Source organism: Poecilia reticulata, chromosome 12 (assembly GCF_904066995.2).
Source record: "Poecilia reticulata chromosome 12, P_reticulata-male-v2, whole genome shotgun sequence".
Lineage (NCBI taxonomy): Eukaryota > Metazoa > Chordata > Actinopteri > Cyprinodontiformes > Poeciliidae > Poecilia > Poecilia reticulata.
Window position 1 is genome coordinate 10,251,863 of NC_088841.1, and position 23,580 is coordinate 10,275,442.

At 37.7% G+C, this 23,580-nt stretch overlaps 1 protein-coding gene across 2 annotated transcripts; it reads right to left on the reverse strand.

Annotated features, from left to right (window-relative positions):
* Window positions 1-8,947: 8,947 nt before the first annotated feature.
* Window positions 8,948-22,866, reverse strand: LOC103473439 (uncharacterized). 2 transcript variants are annotated; one of them, XM_008423695.3, is made up of 10 exons: window positions 22,655-22,866; window positions 21,537-21,554; window positions 21,293-21,423; window positions 21,059-21,182; window positions 19,088-19,254; window positions 17,636-17,789; window positions 17,453-17,536; window positions 16,746-16,916; window positions 14,624-14,676; window positions 8,948-9,394 (listed from the first exon to the last, which is right to left on the reverse strand). In XM_008423695.3, the coding sequence occupies exons 2-10, from the start codon at window positions 21,547-21,549 to the stop codon at window positions 9,374-9,376; spliced, it is 918 nt and encodes a 305-aa protein (XP_008421917.2). In that variant the 5' UTR covers window positions 21,550-21,554; window positions 22,655-22,866; the 3' UTR covers window positions 8,948-9,373. The 2 variants fall into 2 exon arrangements, with proteins under 2 accessions (XP_008421917.2, XP_008421914.2); XM_008423692.3 differs by lacking the exon at window positions 22,655-22,866 and having other exon boundaries at window positions 21,537-22,648.
* Window positions 22,867-23,580: the final 714 nt, after the last annotated feature.

A 23,580-nucleotide genomic window follows, 5' to 3' on the forward strand; every position in this document is an offset into this window, starting at 1 on the left:
GGACTGCAGGAGCTTCATTTGAAAGTAAAGCTCTCACAGAAAAAGAGAAGTATCATGAAGGGCAAATTCACCTTGTCTGATGAAAAAATAACTTTTTTTAATCCAGCTGCTTGGCTAACACCACAATAAAAAGTATATTTATGTCTATAGCAAACTTTTATTATAGATGTCATACAGCTGCAAAACAACATTAATGCCATAATAAAAGTGTGCTTCATATGTTATTTTGAGTAAACTGGATTTGACTATTTTTGTTACTGGAGTGAATGCTTCAGCTCAGCGCGCTCATGCGCAGGAAAGTGCAGGAAGCTTCCAGAACGTTTGTGGACTTGCAAATTGGAAGAAGCAGAGCTTCTTTAAAGGTGAGTTACTCATCTTCAGTATATTTTCATGTGTCATGTATGCCTTTACTACTCGCATATATGGTTACAGGTTGATTTTTCTTTAAAAAGGTGACGCATAAAAGTCTTTGCAGGCTGATATGCTAATGTTAGCAGGGGCTCATGGGTCCAACATTAGCTAAAACTGCCACGCCTTTTACTTGAGAGCCTTTAATGTTTTTGTCCATTGTTGTGGAAAAAAACTATTACCAAGCACTGTTCAGGTAAAATCACTCAATCAGGTTTATTTATGAATTATGCACAATACAGAGTGGGACAATCAATCATGAAGCAATTTTGGATGGAAAGCTCTGCCAGGCAGAGACAACACATGAGTCTTTTACACACATTAAAGTTAATTTTAAATTGACTTCTCTTATGTCTAGAATTAATTTCTAAACTCTTAAACATCCTTAGGAGTCAAACAACTAAGAATGATCAGAATTAAGCTACCCAATTTCATGTGTTTTCTAGGAAACCCCACAAAAAAATTACATTAGTGCAGTGAAGGTATAAATAAGTTTCCGTTCAAAACCCAACAAGAAAGCGTAGATCTTCCATCTGGAAAGCAGGTAAAGCGTAGAAGCAGGAACACTGATCGCCTGTCTGCTCAGAAGGATTTGTTACCTCCTGTCAGAAAAGTGTAAATCTTCACTCTGCGCTTCGGTCACGCCAGTGGACCAGCAATAGCTCTTTGAGTGGACTGCCTTTCAGAAACATCTAAACTCACTGTTGCTCTGGACATTGTCCTCTTTGGTGTCAAAAGTGGAAGTAGCCTACTTGATACTTGGTAGAGTGAAGTTTTGCTGCTCACTCTGTTGCTGTTTCAGATTTAAAGTCGTGATCTAGATGGACATTACAGACAGGTCGTCCTTCACAGTGGTTGATGTGGATTCAGGTTGTTCCTTCCTTCTCGTCCCTCTCCCCCACTCGGTCTCGCCGTTGCTGCAGCCAAATCCTCTCCATCTCTCTCCTCTGGCTTCCTGTCAGTCCAACTGGTTTTGTCGTTGGATCTTTGGGTTGTCCAGATCGCCCCACAGGAAATGTCCATGTTGTCCACAGATGAAACAAGCGTCAACAGTTCAGAGTCTTCTTCTCTCACAGCTCCAAAGCATGTTTAGCTTTTCTTCCTCTATGCTGATACTGGACAGCAGACCAGCAGAGGTTGTTAAAGCTCAGTCTCACAGTCCAAATGCCCAACAGGAGACTGACAGTTGAGCCCTGGAGGTGATGGAGGTCTTTTTTGTCTTCTTGATCCTCCAGATCTTCTCGATCATTTTCATCGGCTGGTTTTGTAAGAGGGACATCATCTGGTCCATGGGAGGACAGGTTTGAGGAGTTGAGGTCAGAAGTCAGATGCACCACATGAGGCTCAGACAGAGGGAGATAGAAAAAGCAAATAGAAATCGATTAGGGTTTGTTTTGAAATTTTCCTTGTTGTTTTCTATACATATACATTTATATTTATGAATCTTATTATAACCTTTTACGTGATCATATAGTTTTTGTCATTTATTATTCTTTCAGTATTATGGCTCCTGTTTGTGGAGCAGTTTGTCAGAGAAACCTGAGGGCTAATTGTTCGTACAGCTCTTAGAGTTGCTTTTAGTATGAAAGCCCCCTTATAAATATAATTTATTAACTGACTGATCCGTTTAAGAAATACATTTTTATTTCTTTATTCAAACACACAGAAGAAAAATTAAACATATTAAGGCCTGTAAGGGAGTAAGGGTTGAGGACCTCCCTTGCTGGCAAGTATGGGAATTACCCGCAGGTCCACAGCAGCGCTGCACTCCCACAGCAGGTGCCTCACCGACTCCGGGTCGGGGGCAGATTGACGTCGGTGACATTTTCGCGGGAGTGCATGACGGCTCTGACTGGGAGGATCCCAGGAGCCACCATCCATGACAGGTCCTGGAGTCTGTTTGGAAGGACGGGGTGGCTCTTGTTGATGATTTGGCTGAGGGGTCTCAGACCTATGCAGAACAGCAGTGGGGACAGAGCGTCTCGTGGAAAAAATTATGATTCTTTCCAGAGTTTTTGATCAAGGTGTGCCACATTTGATGGACACTTGTGCAAGTGGTTTGCAGTTGCAGTTTTTTGTTTTGTTTATATATATATATATATATATATATATATATATATATATATACTGCAAACAACTTGCACAAGTATCCACTACTGTTCTGCATCTGAACCCCTCAGCCAAATCATCAACAAGAGCTGCTTCCAAACAGACTGAGACTGGGGCCACCATAAGTCACCTCCTCTACATGGATGACATCAAGCTGTACGCCAAGAGCGAGCGAGACATCGACTCACTGATCCACACCACCAGGATCTACAGCACTGACATTGCTGTCAGGGATGTCATTCAGACTAGAGAAGTGTGGTCAGATGGTTACAAAGAGAGGGAAGGTCATCCACACAGAAGGGGTCTCACTCCCAGAAGGAACAATAGCAAACATAGAGGACAGTTACAAGTACCTGGGAATACCACAAGCAAATGGCAACCTCGATGAGGTCGCAAGGAAAGGAGCTATGCTTTAGCAGTAATCAGATACCCTGCAGGAATACAGTATGGATAAAAGGAAATTTGCAATTGGAGTATTTTCTGGATCTCAAAAAAACCTCCTATATCATCAATCATGACATCTTACTAAAAAAACTGGAAAGGTATGGAATTAGAGGGGTGGCATTAAACTGGATTAGAAGCTACATTGGACAAAGGAAACAATTTGTAAAATTAGATAATCAGAAATCAGATTTACTAAACATAACTTGTGGGGTTCCGCAAGGATCAGTGTTGGGACCCAAATTATTCAATTTGTATATAAATGACATAGTCAAAGTGGAATCAGAGCAGCGCAATGCTAGAGGGAGAGCATTCCACAGCTTCAGGGCCGGTACCTGAAATGCTCTATCACCACAGGTTTTAAAATAAGTTCAAGGTACCGTCATCAGCATCTGATTAGAAGATCTCAAAGTCCTAGGCGGACAGAGAGGCTTGGCTGTCCGCTTTAACCCTTGTGTCCAGAAATGGGGTCCAACCGACTCCACACACGTAAAACTTGTATCATTTTCCACAGTCCTCTACGTTTGCCTCAGTCCTCGCATGCACAAGGGTTAAAAGATCCAGTATATATTTGGGAGCCTCACCATGAAGAGCCTTAAAAGTCAAGACCAACATTTTAAAATGAGTCCTAAAATATACAGGAAGTCAATGCGGTGAGGCCAGAACAGGAGTTATGTGAGCTGCTCTGTGGGTTTTAGGTAAAAACCTGGCTGCAGCATTTTGCACAGCCTGCAGGCGAGCCATAGAAGATTTACTTATCCCCACTAAAAGGCCGTTACAATAGTCTAAATAAGAAATAAAAGCATGGACAATCATTCTGTGATAAAATAGTTTGCAGCTTTGAAATATTCCTTAAATGATAAAAATAATTGTGAACTAACAGTTTGCAATGATTGTCCAAAGACAAAGAACTGTCAAAGAGAACACCCAGATCATTTTGATGTTTTGATAGTCAATTGATTATAAATTGATAAGGATGAAAGGGGCAGGACATTATAAGATACATCTTCTACCTGCTCCTTTTCAAACAGAAAATATAAAATTTGCATGTCACTTGGGCCTAATAATTTGTTTTACCTTTTATTTCTTTAGTTTGTTTCATTCTATTTCATTTCTTTTTTCTTTCTTGATTGTCTTTTCTGTCTGTTCGAAATAAAAATAAATAAATACACAAATAATTAGCTGGCCAAAGGAGGAGATAAACACCACGGATGTTAAGACTTGGAAACTACTAACCATGCATGGAGGGTACCACCGAAAATCCAGCACCCTGAGACTGTACACGAGCCGCAAGGAAAAAGGCAGAGGACTAGTGAATGTGAGAGCCACTGTCCACCCCAAAAGTGGTGGACAGAAAAAGAATACACCCCAAATGAAATGCAGCAAACAAAAATGAGACACAAACAAAAAAGAATACACCTACAAATGAAATGCAGCAAACAAAAAGAGAGACACAAACAAAACGAATACACCCACAGATGAAAAGCAGCAAACAAAAAGAGAGACGCAAACAAAAGTATTGAAAACGGAAGTGCTCCAGACCACTAGGGGGAGTCGAAAAAAATAGTATTCCTTAGTATTCCTTTCTATGGGACCAGACGCAAGATTCAGAGAAAGAAATTTGAAAGAAAGTAAAGGTGCGTATTACTATATTTATTTTCAAATACGCCGTCTTTTATAATTTTATAGAATAACAGAATAGTTGATGGGTAGAGTGATAGACTTTGTGTCAGTCATAGCGTTCTGGGCTTGGTCTCGTAGATGCTTGCCCGAATTAGCAAAGCAATTACGCTAATCATACCGCAAGAAATAAAATATAAGTTACACAGTCATATAATTAAATGTCTTTTTTGAGAATGACTCATTTCAGCGTTTTAGTAGGCAGTGTCTCCACATTTAATGTATTTATTTCCTCACGTATTCTACCCTTGGAGAGTTAAAAAACAAATTTTTTTTCAGATATACTGTCCATTTTGTGGAACTGCCGCCATACATTCTGCAGACTTTTGTTGTCAATGTGGCAGAAACATTAAATTTGTCCAAGATCATGCAAACAAAGCCCAAGATGAGAGGGACACTACCACTGCAACTCCCGATGTTCAACCAAGCACCAGCACAGGTAAACCGAAGCATGGGTTATTTTTTTCAGCATGCTTAAGTGTTAGCACTTTAAACCATCTGCAGATGCAGGTACGATCATTGCAGTATTAATCGTACCTGCAATTAATAATTAATGCATTTAAATTATAACTAAAGTGCCAATCGTGTTTTTTTTTATTACGAAATTCAGGTGCAGAGTGTTTATGAACTTTAGAGCTATAAAGAGAGGGAAAGAAAGAATTTTTTTTACCAAGAAGCATCAGAACAAAACACAGAAGGGAATAAACTGAAGAGATGCCTTTAATATAGTGCAAACACAAACTGGAAATTACATATTTCATCAATGAATTTAATTTGATAATTTTTTTTTCTCCCTAGATTAATGTTGGGCTTATGAGGATGCAGGGAGATTCCCTTAAGACAGTGAGAGGGAAGTCACTTCCAGTTGAGATTCACCCTGATGGGCATCGGAACAAGTGCTTGCTGCTGCTGTAAAGAAGCAAAAGGATTTCAATATAGACCTGAGAGATTGTGCTCATGTCTTGTTGTATCCTGATGCAAGGGAGGTTAAGAACATCCCAGGAACAGACATTCCTTTCATAGTGCAAAAGTACAAGGAGGCAATTGGAAAGCCTTACCAAAGACTTACGCTTTACATTTGCCCTGTTGAGGACTTTGCAAACAGCTGTAAGTGCTTTTGATCTGCATTCCAAATAGTTTGAAGATCAATTTTGCTATAGTCTTATAGTTAAAATGGCAAAATTTCCTCCTATATCCAGAATTCTGTACAAGATTAATTCAAGCTATGATGTAGTATATTTTAATTGTACTGTAAGGAAGCAAAATGATTTTCCTCTTTACAAAACCTACCTCCCATTTGTAAAGAATGATGTACAAGCGTACATTTTCTTAATTGCAAAATATAGCCTTGCAAAAGAAAATGTATTATTATTTATAGTACACATTTATAATATATTTCTTTTCACTGGTTGTTGAAATGATAGTAACCATTTTCCTTTGGTTAATATCAACCAACAAAATTGTGTGGTTCATAGTAATATAAGACTTACTGTCTTCAAATAACTTCTAAAAGATATACAGAAATCTGCTGCGCAGTTGGTAGCATTGTTGCCTTGCAGCAAGAAGGTCTTGGTTTCAATTCCTGGTCGAGTCTTTCTGTAAGGAGTTTGCATGTTCTCCCTGTGCATGGTGGGTTCTGTCCGGGTGCTCTGGGACAAGGGTATAAGAAAATGGATGGATGGATAAAGAAATCTGAATATACTGTGCTGCTAAAATAAAGTGTGACTTGTTAAACCAAAAGTACTTCGTGAGTACTGGCCGACGTGGGACCACTTTTTTTTAGTAACGAGTAATCAAACGCGTTGCTAATTCAAATCCAGTAGTCATATTAAAGTTACTTATCCAAATCACTGTGCATTGCTATTTTCTTTTGTAATTTAATTTAATCCCTATGTACGTCTTGGGGAGCGTACCGCCGTTTACATGTGACAGTTATCAGCGGCGACAGAAACAAACAATACGGGGAGGAGGAAGATGCGCATGTTGTTGCTGGGAAAACAGGAACTATTTTGATCATCTGTCCCCAAAGTCCGATTATAAGCGGCTTTGGGCTTGTTTTTTTCTGAAATTGCTTTCAAATTTCATGAGTCACGGGTTTAAGTTTTTGGGCTTGATTTTGAACCTGAAGTTCTTATTTGGACTTGGAAATAAGCAGAGACATATAATATGCCCTTTAATTTGTCTGACATCCAAGTAGTTTTGGTCAGGACTTGCAGGTACATCTATTCCCGGATGATCCATCTTGCTGTGCCTTTGGTAATGTCAAGGTAATATATTTGTTGTGAGAGCGACCTTGACTTTTGCAAAATCGAGAAAACAGCCATGAATGAACGTGTCTGTAAAGTTGCCCAACTAAACGCAATTACAATCTTTAAGTGTCACAAATCTGCAGACAGGGCCACAACGCAGAACCTAGAGGCCGAGCTAGGATCAACTAACACTTAAGCATGCTGAATCCTATTTATAGTTTGCCAGACAATAGTGGAAATCACGAAAACATACAAAAATACTAAAGTTTTTGTGTGTGTGTGTGCTATTGTAACCATTAATCTCCAGTTCAGTTCAACCTTATAAGCGGAGATATACTTGATATTACTATAATTAAATAACTTGCCATTAATTATATGCAAAGCTCAAGCTTTTCACAAATAAAAAATTTAACTTAGTAACTTTCCAAAAAAAAGTTGAATTGTTCCTATATTTTGCCCACAGAAACAGCAAAATATGGCCACCTAAAAAGGTAAATGGTATGCACATAGGTATAGTTGAAACCAGATATGTACAAACACCAAAAAAAAAGAAAAAGTTACAAACATCTCTATCCCTCTTGTGACAGATAGGTGATAAATCGAATTCACTATCTATCTATCTATCTATCTATCTATCTATCACGCTAACATTACCTATCAACTATTCTGTTAAACGCTGAAATGAGTCATTCTCAAAAAAGATATTTAATTATATGAATGTGTACTTTATATTTTTTTTCTTGCAGTATGATTAGCATAATTGCTAATTCGGGCAAGTATCTACCACACCGAGCCCAGAATGCTATGACTGACACAAAGTCTGTATCACGCTACCCATCAACTATACTGTTATTCTATAATATAAAAGACGGCGTATTTGAAAATAAATATAGTAATACGCACCTTTAATGTCTTTCAAATTTCTTTCTCTGAATCTTGCGTCTGGTCCCATAGAAATGAATACTATTTTCTTCGACTCCCCCTAGTGGTCTGGAGCACTTCCGTTTTCAACACGTTTTTTGTTTGCGTCTCTCTTTTTTGTTTGCTGCATTTCATCTGTGGGTGTATTTGTTTTTGTTTGGGTCTCTCTTTTTTGTTTGCTGCATTTCATCTGTGGGTGTATTTGTTTTGTTTGGGTCTCTCTTTTTTGTTTGCTTCATTTCATTTGTGGGTGTATTCTTTTTTGTTTGCGTCTCTTTTTGTTAGCTGCATTTCATTTGTGTCTTTTTTGTTTGCTGCATTTCATTTGTGCACGTGTCTTTTTTTGTTCGCATCTTTTCTCTGTTGCTGCGCATTTGCACCTGTCGGCCACCGTACTTTATACACCAATAAATTGATTAAAACAGAAGAAAACTGACCAGCAGTAGAAGGGTTAAGAAATCGACAGAACCAAACTGCAGCGCGTGCTTTAGCTTTAGCACAGGACAGCGTTATGTCAAATAAAACAGGCATATGGTCTGAAAATAATGAGTCACCAATCACTGAATTAAAAACTGTTAGACCATAAGATAAAACGAGATCAAGACTGTGACCATGCTCATGGGTAGCACCAGTCACAGACTGCACAAAATTAAAAGAATCGATAACATTAAGAAATGACTGAGCCATAGGTGAAGTAGGACAACAGGCATGAATATTAAAATCACCAACAATAAGAACTCGGTCATACCTTGGCATGATATCAACCAAGAAATCAGAAAAGTCATTTATAAAGTTTTTGTTGTACTTTAGTGGCCAATAGACTGCCTCACACAGAAACAGTGTGAGAGCTGCCGAGTTCAAATAGGCTGATCTCAAAGCTACTAAACGAGGCCAGAGGCAACTGTTTACAAGTAAAATAACTTTTAAAACATTCACTATACCTCCACCGGACCCTGACATCCTTGGAGCATTAAAAAGCTGCAGTTCCGCGGTACAAGTGTCAAAAATGCTGGAGTCACCCAAACCACTTATCAAATCAATCAATCAAATCTTATTTGTATAGCACATTTCAGCAGCAAGGCATTTCAAGGTGCTTTACATAAATAAAAACAGCATGTGACATTGAATAAACGGTAAGAGAGAGAAAGGGATTTTGAAAAAAAAAAGGTCCATAACTCTGTTATAAATAAAACATCCAATCCTTGAGAGGAGAAAAAATTCCTAATGACAAAAGTTTTATTTGCCAGCGACTTGGCATTTATCAAACCGATCCTGGCAGAAATCGACGGGTTTACACCATCAGCTGGCGTCTGGTACTCCCGGCGAAGAGGCCGCAGGTTGCTAGGATTCACCCTGCGTCTACAGGGCTGAGGAGCGCAGGCACCACACGATGACCACACCACAGCCACAGTAGTGCCTGTGGTTATCGGGGCAGCCACCCTCAAACTGGAGCAGTGGCTAAAATAGATTCCAGGAACAGCATCAGACATCTCAGTCCAGAAATGTGCAGTTCTAGGGACAGTCAAGATACTGCGGCTCCCAGGCTTCTGGTAGAGGACCCGAGCTCAGAGGATGAAAGAGTCCACCTGCGGAAAGGTGAGAAGGGAATTTTTATAAATATATATATATATATATATATATACACACACACACTTTGTCTGAGTATCTCCAAGTAGGTTTGACCTTGCAGTAAACTACATTATGTTTTTCTTAATTATATGAGTGTGTAGTTTATATATTTTTCCTTGCGGTATGATTAGCATAATTGCTTATGAGCACAACATTTCCCAAATACAATGTGACCCCAACACTGAAACTGTGAGTTTCTGTAACAGTATACGTTGAGTAACTGAGGAACATAACATAAACATGCAATATTGAGGGCTCTCTAACAAGCACCATGATCTGCAGAAGTGCTCACATCACATAACTATTTCTAGCATATGCAATGCTGCAGCCACAAATTCCAAGATATTTTACAAAAAAGATGATTACTACAGATCAACACAAAGTGCTGCATAACTGTAAAGTGCAAGGCAAATAATTTGCAAACTTTCTACCTTTCTGATAACATTTTAAAACTTAGAAAGCTGACTCATAACTTGGGAACAGGAAATGTAACAAGGCAAGTGATATCAGATCTGAACCTGTCTGAACAATGTCAGATGATACATAGGGTACTCACAGAAAGGAACATTTTGAGGCTGCTTTTAAAGTGGGTGTTTTTGTTTTTTAACAGAATTCCTTTAACTCAAAAGAGCTAAAGCCAATTCTTAGGAGTAAATAGTGTTTTTATTCTAATTTCTGCCTTTGCAATGATACTGCTAAAATATCTTTTTCTGTAAATATTTTTGTCTTTGTTCTGTAGCCTATACTTATCACAAAACATTAGGCAATATCAAGAACAGTTCGTTATAACTACAATATTTACGAATAAATTTAAACAGGGCCTGCCAAAGTGAGCCCGCCTGTTGGAACCCAGCGTTCTGATGTTAAAAATTAGCATCAATGCTAAAGTAAGCTACAATGTACTCAATAGCATGTGGAGAGTCACAAACATGTTGAGTAACATGGATTTATTCCATTCAGTATGTTACTCCATTCAGCCAAAATGGTAATGTTAGCCTAAATGCAGACAGTAGCATGTGGGCTCTAACTAGCATGTTGTTTTACATTGACTTCCTCCATCCAGTGTGCTAAACATGGTTAATAAATAAACAAAACAGCTAAAAATCTTACTTTAGGAAAAATGCCACTGTTAATGTGGGCAGTAGTTACATTAGCAATGTTTGTGATAATGTTTGCGCACTGCTTTCTGATTTTTACTTTTGCAAAAATAAAAATTGTTTACTTCGTGGCACTTGGTTACCAGAAAACGCTCTCATCTCTTAGCAACAGACTAACAACAAATATTGTTATTGCTCAAAAAACATAAGATTTCTTCTGCTGTTTTGAAATACTACTTATCTTACACTTGCAAGAATTGTCCAGTTAGTGAATTTTGCAGAAAAGTTAATTATATATGTTTTTTTATCATTAGTGGTAAATTTATTATAAAACACATTCAACACATAAAAATCTCAATTTATACTTCGTGGCAGTTCGTTACCAGAAAAAAAATCCGCTTATCTTTTAACGCCAGATTAATAATAAGTTATATTGTTTATATAACATAAGCCCTTTCAAAATACTGCTTATCTGCTTAGACACAAGAAATTTACAGTTGGTAAATTTAGCAAAAGTGAAAATCAGATGTTTACTTTGTGGAACTTGGTTACCAGAAAACGCGATCATCCCTTAGCAACAAATTAGCAACAAAAATTCTTATTGTTCAAAAAAGATTTCTTAGATTTCTTCTGCTCTTTTGAAATACCACTTATTTTACACTAACAAGAATTGTGCCGTTGGTGAATTTTGCAGAAAAGTTCATTGTTTTTGTCATCACCAGTAGATACATTACAAAACACACATTCAACACAAATGTAAAAATCTCGATTTATACTTTGTGGAAGTTTGTTACCAGAAAAAAATCTGTTTATCTCTTAACACCAAATTAATAAGTTATATTGTTTATATAACATAAGCCCTTTCAAAATACTGCTTATCTGCTTAGACACAAGAAATTTACAGTTGGTAAATTTAGCAAAAGTGAAAATCAGATGTTTACTTTGTGGAACTTGGTTACCAGAAAACGCGATCATCCCTTAGCAACAAATTAGCAACAAAAATTCTTATTGTTCAAAAAAGATTTCTTAGATTTCTTCTGCTCTTTTGAAATACCACTTATTTTATTCTTGCTAAGAATTGTGTAGTTGGTGAATTTTGCAGAAAAGTTCATTCTTTTTGTCATCACCAGTAGATACATTACAAAACACACATTCAACACAAAAGTAAAAATCTTGATTTATACTTTGTGGCCACCCACTTTGGATGTTATCATCCCATAGAATGGCCATTATCAGTGGTAATCAGCCCCGTTGAATGGTCTCAGTTGGTCACTACTGTGTCTTCTAGCAGGCTCAGAAGGTTGTTATCAACCATTCGTATCAGTGATCACAGCAGATTGTTGCTGATGGAATCTTTTTTTTTTTTTTACCCTTTTTAAAAAAAACTTTATGTACAATTTATGTGCTAGTTTGAGTAGGATATCAAGAATGTACAAAAAAAAGCCAAATGTATGTGTCATATGACTTTAATTTGGTATTTAAAAACACCTGACTAAAATCTAAAACCGGAGGGTGTTTTTTTTGTTGTTGTTAGCTTGTTGTAAACCTACATTTACAATTTACCTTCTATTTTTTTAGGATTTTTTTAATCATTTACTCAAAATAAATGCCAAAATGTAACAATAAGGACTTAATTAACAGTAAGACTTCGTTAATTTTATTTGATCTTTAGACAAGACCTGTTCTCTCAATCTTCCGCTTGCGATAGTCATAAATTTCTGCTTTTTTTTAACATAAAATCAGCCTAACTGATACATCATGACATAATGATTGCAAATATCTTTTATTTATATATCTGTTATTGTTTTTATATATATATATAAATAACAATATGTTATATATATATACACGCTCCTGATCAAAATCTTAAGACCAGTCAAAAAATTGCAAGAATTTGCATTTTGCACTAGAGCTTCACAATGTTATAGAAAAACAATCAGTGCAAGAGATAACTTTTGAGCAGGGAATTTTCTGAAAACTGCCTTTACACTCAAACATGATTTTTTTCAGCTGATCAAAAGTTTAAGACCATAGTCTTTAAAAGCCAAAACCTGTGCAAAAGTCTGGATTCCATCTCATTTTCTGTCAAGTCTTTACACTGTCAAGACCTCCTGATGGCAAAAGCAAAAAAAGCTCACTGACTTTGAACGTGGTAGGATTGTTCAGCTGCATAAGCAAGGCCTCTCACAACATGCCATCGCTGCTGAGGTTGGATGCAGTCACAGCCATTTTGCATTTTTTAAATGATCCTGAGGGTTATGGAACAAAAAAGTCAAGTGGTAGACCCAAATAAATTTCACCAGCTCTGACCCGCAGGATCCGATTGGCTGTCCGTCAAAACACGGGATGATCCTCTACCCAAATTAAGGACATTACTGGTGCTGACCGCAGCACAACAACCATCAGACGGCATCTGCAAGAGAAGGGCTTCAGAAACAAAAAACGTCTTCAAAGGCCATGTCTTCTTCAACGCCACAAAATTGCCCGTTTGGACTTTGCAAGGGTACACCAAACATGGGATATTGAAAAGTGGAAGAAAGTTGTCTTCTCTGATGAGAACAAATTTTACGTTGATGGTCCTGATGGCTTCCAACGTTACTGGCATGACAAGGAGATCCCACCTGAGATGTTTTCTACATGGCAGTGGTGGGGGCGTCATCATGATTTGGGGTGCATTTTCCTTCAGAGGAACAATGGAGCTTCAGGTTGTGCAGGGGCATCAAACAGCAGCTGGCTGTGTGGAGATGTTGCAGCGGGCATCCCTCATAACTGAGGGCCCTCATCTGAGTGGTAATGATTGGGTTTTCAACAGGACAATGCTGCAGTTCACAATGCCCGCCTGACAAAGGAGTTCTTCCAAGAGAATAACATCACTCTTTTGGACCATCCTGCATGTTCCCCGGATCTAAACCCAATTGAGAACATTTGGGGATGGATGGCAAGGGAAGTTTACAAAAATGGACATCAGTTCCAGACAGTGGATGCCTTTCGTGAAGCCATCTTCAACACTTGGAGCAATGTTCCCACTAGCCTCCTGGAAACACTGGCATCTAGCATGCCTAAACAATTGTTTGAAGTCATCAACAAGAATGGTGGAGCTACTCATTACCGAGTCCTTTGTTTTGACACTTTGATTTCTGATTTCGGGGTTTTCAGGTTTTTTTGATCTATGGTCTTAAACTTTTGATCAGCTGAAAAACTCATGCTTGAGTGTAAATGCAGTTTTCAATTGATTTCCCGCTCAAAGGTTTTTGCCTCTTACGCTGATTTCTTCTTTTAACATTGTGAAGCTCTACTTAGAGCCTTCTTAAGATCCAATAGTGCAAAATGCAAGTTCTTGCAGTTTTTTAACTGGTCTTAAGATTTTGATCAGGAGTGTATATAGTTGTATATATATATTTTCCGCACTATAAGGTGCACCTAAAAACCTTCAATTTCCTCAAAAGCCGACAGTGAGCCTTATAATCCGGTGCACCTTATATATGGACCAATAAGGTCTAGCAACTACGGTAAGCAGCTGCCGACTTCATTTTCGCCTGTAGAAGAAGAAGCGCGCGGTGCTGGGACAGTTGTGAGAACGCTGGTTTGTTAATAAAGTTTGACTGACTTATCTACCTACTGACCGTCTAGAATCAGGTCGTCTGCAGGTCATTTAGCACCACGTTCTCCACGAACATGCTGTGCGCGAAGGGAGAAGGGTGACCATCGTCTGGCCACGCCCGGCCTAGTCGCGGAAGGCTCTCCTCGCCGACCAGTCGAACTGTTTTGCTGACATTCACTTTAGTGCAGCTCCATCTAGTGGATGCATAATGTAATTCCAGCCTCTATTGTAGCGTCTATTCTATGTGCCTCATAATGCGGCTTATATATGAAAAAGTTTTAAAATGGGCCATTCATTGAAGGTGCACCTTATAATCCGGTGCGCCTTATAGTGCGGAAAATACGATTATATATATATATATATATGTTTTCATATGATTATATTAAAATCTGTTTGTTCCATATGAAAATGTTTAATATTTGTATTAGTAGTAATAATAATAAATTACGGATCGCACCCGACAAAACATTAGAGAAGAAGACGCTTACCTCATCGGATGCAACACTTTCCATAGTTGCAGCTGGTGAGTACCACCCTGAATCTGTCAAAAAAAAATGGTAGTAAAAACACAAAAGACCGAAAGTGTACGTTTATAAATCTGCTAATGTTTGTTGTATGAGTGAATGTTAGCGAGACTGTGCCACAGCATGTGCTTGTAGAGATTTAGACGCATTTTTAACCCTAATTGGTGGAAAAAATACACGGGAAACTCACAAAAATAGCCTCTTAGAAGTCACTCAGGTTCAATGGTAGCTGTCCTTCATACCTTTACTAACATTATTGTTGCAGTTTATTTTTCAGACTGATGGCACTGAAATTGTGGCTATGAATGCCAACTTTGGCCTCGTACGAAAAAAGAGCTCTGGAAGTACAAACCGGATTCCAAAAAAGTTGGGACACTAAACAAATTGTGAATAAAAACTGAATGCAGTGATGTGGAGATGGCAAATGTTAATTTTTTATTCGTAATAGTACATAGATAACAGATCAAAAGTTTAATCTGAGTAAATGTAACATTTTAAAGGAAAAATATGTTGATTCAAAATTTCACAGTGTCTACCAGTCCCAAAAAAGTTGGGACAAGTAGCAATAAATGGCTGGAAAAAGGAAATTGAGCATATAACAAACAGCTGGAAGACCAATTAACACTAATTAGGTCAATTGACAACATGATTGGGTATAAAAAGAGCTGCCCAGAGTTTCAGTGTCTCTCTGAAGCCAAGGTGGTAAGAGGATCACCAATTCCACCATTGTTGTGCAGAAAGATAGTGCAGCAATACCAGAAAGGTGCTACCCAGCGTAAAATAGCAAAGACTTTTACGTTATCATCATCAACCATGCATAACATCATCAAAAGATTCAGAGAATCTGGAACAATCGCTGTGCGTAAGGGTCAAGCCCGCACAACTCTACTGGATGCTCGTGATCTCCGGGCCCTTAAACGTCACTGCACCTCAAACAGGAAGGCCACTGTCAAGGAAATAACAGCATGAGCTCAGGAATACTCCCAGAAAGCATCGTCAGTGAACACAATCCACCATGCCATCCGCTGCTGCCAGCTGAAACTCAAAGAGGAAGCCATTTCTAAGCAAGCTCCAGTGCAAAGCTCAGCCGTTTGCACTGGGCCAGGAGTCATTTAAAATGGAGTGAGGCAAAATGGACGACTGTTCTGTGTTCAGATGAGTCATGATTTGAAGTTCTTTATGGCGCACTGGGACGCCATGTCATCAACGCTCCATTCAGCAGCCTGCATCACCGATGGTCTGGGGTTGCATGAGTGCTTGTGGCCTGGGCAGCTCTAGACGTCATCTCTTTCAGGGAAGACCCTGCATTTTTCCACAAAATAATGCCAGACCACATTCTGCAGCAATAACAACATCATGGCTATGTAGAAGGATCCGGGTACTGAAATGTCCAGCCTGCAGTCCAGATCTTTCACCTATAGAGAACATTTGGCGCATCATAAAGAGGAAGGTGTGACAAAGAAGGCCCAAGACGATTGAACAATTGGAGGCCTGTATTAGACATGCTCTCCATGAATGGAGAGCATTCCTATTTCTAAACCTGAGAAACTGGTCTCCTCTGTCCCTAGACGTCTGAGTGTTGTAAGAAGGGGAGATGCCATACAGTGGTAAAAATGGCCTTCTTCCAACTTTTTTGGGATTTATTGACGCCATGAAAGTTTGAAACAACATTTTTCCCTTAAAATGATACATCCTCTCAGTTTAAACTTTTGATCTGTGATTTGTGTTGTATTGTGAATAAAATATAAGATGTTGGCACCTCCACATCATTGCATTCAGTTTTTATTCACAATTTGTTTAGTGTCCCAACTTTTTTGGAATCCGGTTTGTAGTATTATCTTATGCAGTTATCAAACTATTTTTTTTTCTAAACAGACTCTCTTATCCTAAATATGTCATCACAGAGCTGAGGAAAAAAACATCAATCTGCATATCATTTATGACATTGCATGTGTCCTGTCCAGACATCATCATAAACATGATCTCTCAACAACAGACCACCCCACTGCATGATTACAAAGTACATTTTTTACAGGATGACTTCCATTTAAATATAATCTATCAACATTTATGCTCAAACACTTACTAATTTGAAAGGAAATTTGCTCTGCATTCTTTAAAATGTCTTCCAATTGTTTCCGTCCGTAGTGGCATGGCTTTTTCAGTGTGATGCCACCGGGTAGTCCAGAAGCGTTGATAATCATGCTGTGATTTTGAATAGAAATGTACGGGAGCCTGCCTCTGCCACCCGCTTCATCTAAAAATGACAAGAAATTTTTTTTTAAAGTTTGTACATATTTGCAGTCAAGCTGAGGATTAAAAAGTGGATTGGTAATACAGAGCTCCAAATTTACTATCACTCGGGGTCTCTTGTATAAAACATTGTGCAGTTTTCACAATAAAACTTGGTGTACAGACAAATTTAGAAAAGTGCAATGCACCAAAAAATTCTAAAATATACAGCCGTGCGCATGCAGATACCTGTGCACCTCGCCTTTATAAATCACAATTATTGAGAAAGATAGCAAAGCTGCTGATCAGTTCTTAGTGTAAAGCTTACAAAAACGCAAAGCAAATTTTTGTATGCCAACTTGTGCATACAATATGGCAAACAACGTTTTGGTGCATGTGCACAATCATACATGAGGCCCCTGGTTAATTGACAAGGTGTTACAGACCATTATGTACATATATACGCAGCTACGTACTTTATTACTGCAATGAAGTTAAATTAGGAATAGAATAGATTGACCATGACTAGAAAATTACTATAGGATGATAATGTATTCCTACTGTATTTTCTGTTGAATAACTCCTGCACTTTCTTCACCATGGTATCTACGGGTACTTTGACAGCAGAAGTAGATGAAGAGTTTCCTTAAAACACAGTGCAAACAAGAGAAAAAAGATAATGTAAATATTAAGTCTGTTGTGCTGTTACTTAATTTTGAGGTATCCCTGTCAGTTTGTGAAAACCTTTAAAATGCAGAGCAAAGGCGTCCAGTACGTCTGTACGGTCGAAAAACGAAGAAGCACCTTTGCTGCTCACTTCAAGAACGTCCAAGACAGGCTTTTGATGGTCAAACATCATCACACCAGTCTCCACACCAAGCTTCTCAAGACTGGCAACCTTCAACGATGTTTAAAAGAAGAGTCATTGAAAACGGCAGAAATACATAACATTACAAGTGATAGGAATAAAGTTATTGAGGTCGAAAAGTTACATTATTTTAAGTCAGTCAGAAATAAAACATAGTACAACATTCCGTATTTCTATTACACATAACAAAAGGTAGATGACATTAATACATTCAAGGTAGTCTTTGAATTTTTATTTTCGATTAGAACACCATGCTTTGCCTAAAAATGATGTGACCCTTACAGATTTCTTCTATGACTTTTTCTCCCACTTAAATGTTTCACAACAAAAAGAAAAATTTATTTTGAGTGAAAGTAAGTAAACACAAAAAGAATTACCAAAACGAAACTTTTATTCATTCAGGGAAAGTAGCTATCCAAAAGAAACATGACCTGTATGAAAATGGTAATTTAACCCGTCATTGTGTCACCTTTAGCAGCAACAACATTGAGAGTTTCTGATAAATGAAGAAGAGTATTCGACATCACCGCTGTGGAACGTTTGCTCACTCTGACCCACATTGAAGGACTTTTGTGATATGAATGTTTAAGGCAATACTAAATTATGAAAAACATGGAAACAAGTTTTAAACTTTGAGTAAGACAATCAAATTTTTATATTTTTTTTATATCTGGATATGGCCTTGGTGCTGTGCAATGGATCATTGTTCCACAGCATATCCATACTGTGACAGGGCTTAATTAGGAAAACAAATAAACAAGGTCCTGAGGCAGCAAACTAATCCCAAATCTTAGCAATACTATCTCAATTTTTAACTGTGAAAATGATTGTGTCACCAGATTTGTTTTTGTTAACAAATTAAATCATTATATGAAATGTATTTTCTTTTTACTACTATTACCTTATATGATTAATCATTTTTTATGATGTGAAACAATTAAGTGGGGTTAAACTGCAAGCACAGATGAAATATGTCATGCGCAAGCATCTTATCACAGATAAATAGTAAATGGCATGTAGAGCACTGTATAGTGCTTCATTCAGCTAGAGGACCTGAAATAACTTTACACTACATTAAGTCATTAACGCACTGATGATGGTGGGCAGTAACTCACCACCCAATAGGGTTAAAGCCACTGCTGTTTTCAGGCAGTCTGACAGAAGTGAGGCTGTCATGCACTGGAACCACTAGCAGGCAAAGTATGTCGACTAAGACAGACGTAGCAGGCATTCAAACTGGAAACCCAATGATTACAGGGTTAACTCCTAACACTATTTCCAATACACAGTTAAATGGCTTGGAGTCATTCTTATCATATATGAAAAACCTCTATTTTGATCTGCTTGAGGTGCTTTTTCACTTTCAGGCTTCGCATCTCTGGGCTAAGGTAGTCTGAAGTACGTTGAACTTTCAGAGCCGCTGCCTCCTCAGCATATTTTCTCTTCTGCACTTCCTCTAGAGTGGACCATTTCGGTGTAATATCTTTCAGGCTTCCTAACAGGAAAAAAAAAAAAAAAGACGGCAAGCAATCCATTAAGTTTGTACAGATCTCTTATGGCTCACCCCGGCTCAATTTGTGTAGATTTTTAGAAAGTTAAGGAAACTCTCTAACATTACATGGCAAATAGGAAAATTTTCATCAAGTACTCAAGATCTCACAAATGTAATTTGACGACATAAACTACACAATACAAGTCAGATTTGTTTTGTAAGGATGGCTTATAAAAATAACAGTCAAAGGCTCCTGTGAGCAGAGCAGAGCCAATTACAGGGGTGCCCAAAGTGGGTCCTCGAGGACCGCTTGTTTTACTTCTCTGCCTGGTGGTTGTAACAACCTCCTCAACATGTCAATTTTCTTCTTTGGCCTTCTAATGAGCCATGATTGAATCACGGTGTGTTAAATCGCAGAGAGAACTACAACATGAAGGTTCCGGCCCTTGAGAATCAACTTTGGACACCACTGTTCTAGAAAGTAAATCGAACAGAACAATGCAAGTATTACACAACAACAAAATAACAAAGGCAAGATTCTTTTTTCAAAAATAAAGTTTATGAAGAGCCTGGTAAAAAAAATGACCCGTTGTACTACACATTGCCTCATCCAGAGGGTCTGGGCTATGGCTATTGAGACACTATTGCTTCCTGGAAACGTGGAGTCTGTAGAGGCGTTACATTTTACCCAATCGCTAATGTTTGCCGGTGACGTATGTCATGTGCCAGTTCAATGCCAAAAATTCTACTTGAAATTGCATTCGCTGCAAAAAAAAAAAATTCTGTCACTGCAAAGACGGAAGACCTGAGCTCATCGAGGCGGTTGTCCAGGTTAATTCCATATTTGGAAGGCCAGCAAAGACTGAATGGTTTCCTTTACTTACTTTGCTGCCACTGCTAAAACTACAGGCTGACTGCAATTCTAAAACAGCACAGAAAATTGGCAGTCTTAACAACTTCTCCTTCTGTTCACTGATTGGCACAATAAAAAAGTCTGCGGGAGTGTGAGGGATTTACCCCCTCCCTAACAGGTGCTGTTTTTTGTATACTTTATATATTCTAATTTATTTGGGTAAATGTATTGTTTGGGGAAGTAATTTGATTTATTTACTTGTTTTAATCATCTTCTCATCTCTTTGAGGTCACCTGGTCATGTGTTGCCATGGAAGTACACTCATGAGCAGTGCTGACAAGGACCTGGTGTTTCCAATCAGCCTCATTGGGAAAATCCATATTCTGAGAGGGAGGAGAGATGTATTTTTATTTTGATTGGATCCAGATTGTTTTTGTTTCTAGTTTTGCTTGAGTTAATTGTAACTGTGTAGACATTTTCTTTAGGGATTGTTTAGTACAAATGTTTGTTCTTTCTTTCTGAAAATGTGAGTGTCTCCACCCCTCTAATTAGTCCTGGTGGAAGCCAATCCCTTAAAAGCCAGGTGGTTCAGATGAGAGGGAGATTAATCACGAACCACTCCATACCAGTAAGTGGCGGTAATGCTACTAACAGTTTGTTACCAAACGCCATGAAGAAGAGAGGGAGATTCTCCCCCTTCTTGTTTTGTCTGACATGCTATGCTGTAAACTGAACTGAAGTGTGTAAAACTGAAGATAAAAGAAAAAATATTGAGAGCACTAAAACTGCTGGTTCCAGTCTGGTTTCTTTTTTTGATCGCAAACTAACAGGGAGATAATCCGAGTCAAGGGGAGAAAGCAAAAGCTGTGCTGTAAGTGAGAATTGCAATGATCAGGCTAGTTATACACAAAACAATGCTTGTCAACATAACAGCTACAGTAAATCCTCTCTCACCCTTGTTCTTTAACAGATCCCTGCAGAACAGGTTGTAACCAGACAGGTCCTTCGTGTATAACTTTTTCTTTTTTTTTGGTTGAGAAGAAACTCGGTTTTGTCTTCTGTAATTTCCAATCCAGTTCTAAAAGACATAAGAGTCTTGTTACAAAACAGGAAGCTTTATTAGATTTTTATATGAAATTGCATCTGAGTTCTGAAATGGAACTGCAATGATAACATTGGTGTACATACATCAATCACAAACGGTGGCAAGCCAGTGGCCTCTGCTGCTGCTCCAACCAGTGGAGATCCCACCCTGGTCATCCCTTCTTCATATGCCTTCTGGAGGAAGACCTTTGCTTCCTCCGAGATATTTGTTCTCTCTTATCGTGAAACGATAAAAAAACAGAGCATTTGCAAAAATAATATTCAGGACAAACACATATTTTCTTAGATCTTGCTGTATAGCTCATTGTTTAAGAGATGCTACACATACCTCTTCTTGACATTGAACCTAAAACAAATATAGAAAATACAACCATGACTGAATAAACAGAAGGTAACTGTTTTTCTGGTATGTGGTAAATAAATATTAGCATGCATTGTGCTTGCATTGTATCCCCCAGAAAACATAAGCCCAGTGGTTGAGTGTTACAACAGTCAGTCTTCCTGTAGCCGGTCATGTTTTTGAGTTAAAAAATGTTTGAAGTTGACGGGAAATTTGAAATTACAATGTGTTATTGAAAGATTGGAAGATTAATACTCGAACAATAACTATAAAGTCATAAAAAATGCAAACATTTTACAAAGACTTAAATAAACAATGCTTAGCCTGGTGGGGGCACAAATAAAGAATGATGGCCTCTCAGGCTTATAATACACTGTGGGAAACCCAGAAATGTAATGAACTGTATGATAGAATCCTACCATTAACTAATATAAACTATTATACAGAAGTTTTTTTTTAAAGATATATGAAGGCAATCAAAGAGAAATATAACAACGATGGCACTACGGATGCGAATTATCCGCACTCAAAATCAATATTGATCAGTATTGTATATATGTTTTCTTCCATCACAAAGCATTTTTTTCTGTTACGCCCTACGCATTTCTGTCAACACATCCTCGCCTGCTCCGCAATGCTACTCGAACACTATTTAAAGAGCTGAATGAGCACTATCAATGTGAAAATGAAGAAGCTTGTCGGGATTGCATTCAAGACGTCGGTATTTTGATTTTTTTGGTCGTACAACGGACACTGCTCTTATATGTAGGCATGGTTCTAAAGTGGGAGACAACAGAAAGAAGACAGAGATACTGTCACGCCGAGAAGTATAAAATAATAATAATAAACAATTTTAGTACATTGTTATTAAAGGTATGAAGGACAGCTACAGTTGAACCAGAGTGACTTTTAAGAGGTTACTTTAGCGAGCTTCCCGTGTATTTTTTCCACCAAATAAGGTTAAAAACGTGTCTAAATCTCTACAAGCACATGCTGTGCCACAGTCTCGCTAACATTAACTCATACAGCAGATTTACAAACGTACACTTTCGGTCTTTTGTGTTTTTTACTACATTTTTATTTGACAGATTCAGGGTGGTACTCACCAGCTGCAACTATGGAAAGTGTCGCATCCGATGACGTAAGCTCTTTAATGTTTTGTCGGGTGGAATTCGTAATTTATTATTATTATCATTACTACTAATATAATTATTAAACATTTTTCAAATGGTACAAACACATATTTTCATATAATCATATGAGAAAATCCGTCCGTACTTTTAGAAAACGTTTTATTAAATAGGATTAGGGCCAACCCTAACTTCTTCTTAACATTATTAATGGATTGCAAGCAACTTCGGATGTGCATACAACCACCTAGAGGAGGCTATGAGGTTGGACAACTCATAACACTCATCTACAATATATCTTCTAATTTTATTGTATGTTATATATGTATATAACTATATATATATATATATATATATATATATATATATATATATATATATATATGCAATCATTATGTCATGATGTATCAGTTAGGCTGATTTTATTCTACCATGTTAAATATCTGTGTCTGTTGTTTAAAAAATAGCAGAAATGTATGTCTAGCTCAAGCAGAAGATAAAAACACGGCATGTATTGAGAGAACAGGTCTTGTAAAGATCAAATAAAATTAACGAAGTCTTATCACATATACCTTATAAAACATAAGCTCTTTTAAAATAATGCTTACCTGATTAGATACAAGAAATGTACCCTTGGTACATTTTGCAAAAGTAAAAATCTGAAGTTTACTTAGTGGAACTTGGTTACCAGTAAACACGATCATCTCTTAGCTCAGCAACAAATATTCTTATTGATTAAAAAAACATAAGATTTCTCCTGCTCTTTTGCAATACTACTTATTTTACACCAACAAGAATTGTGCAGTTGGTGAATTTTTGCAAAAAAGTAACATTTTTTTGTCAATAGTGGTAAATATATTAAGCAGACATTTAACACAAAAGTAAAAATCTCGATTTATACT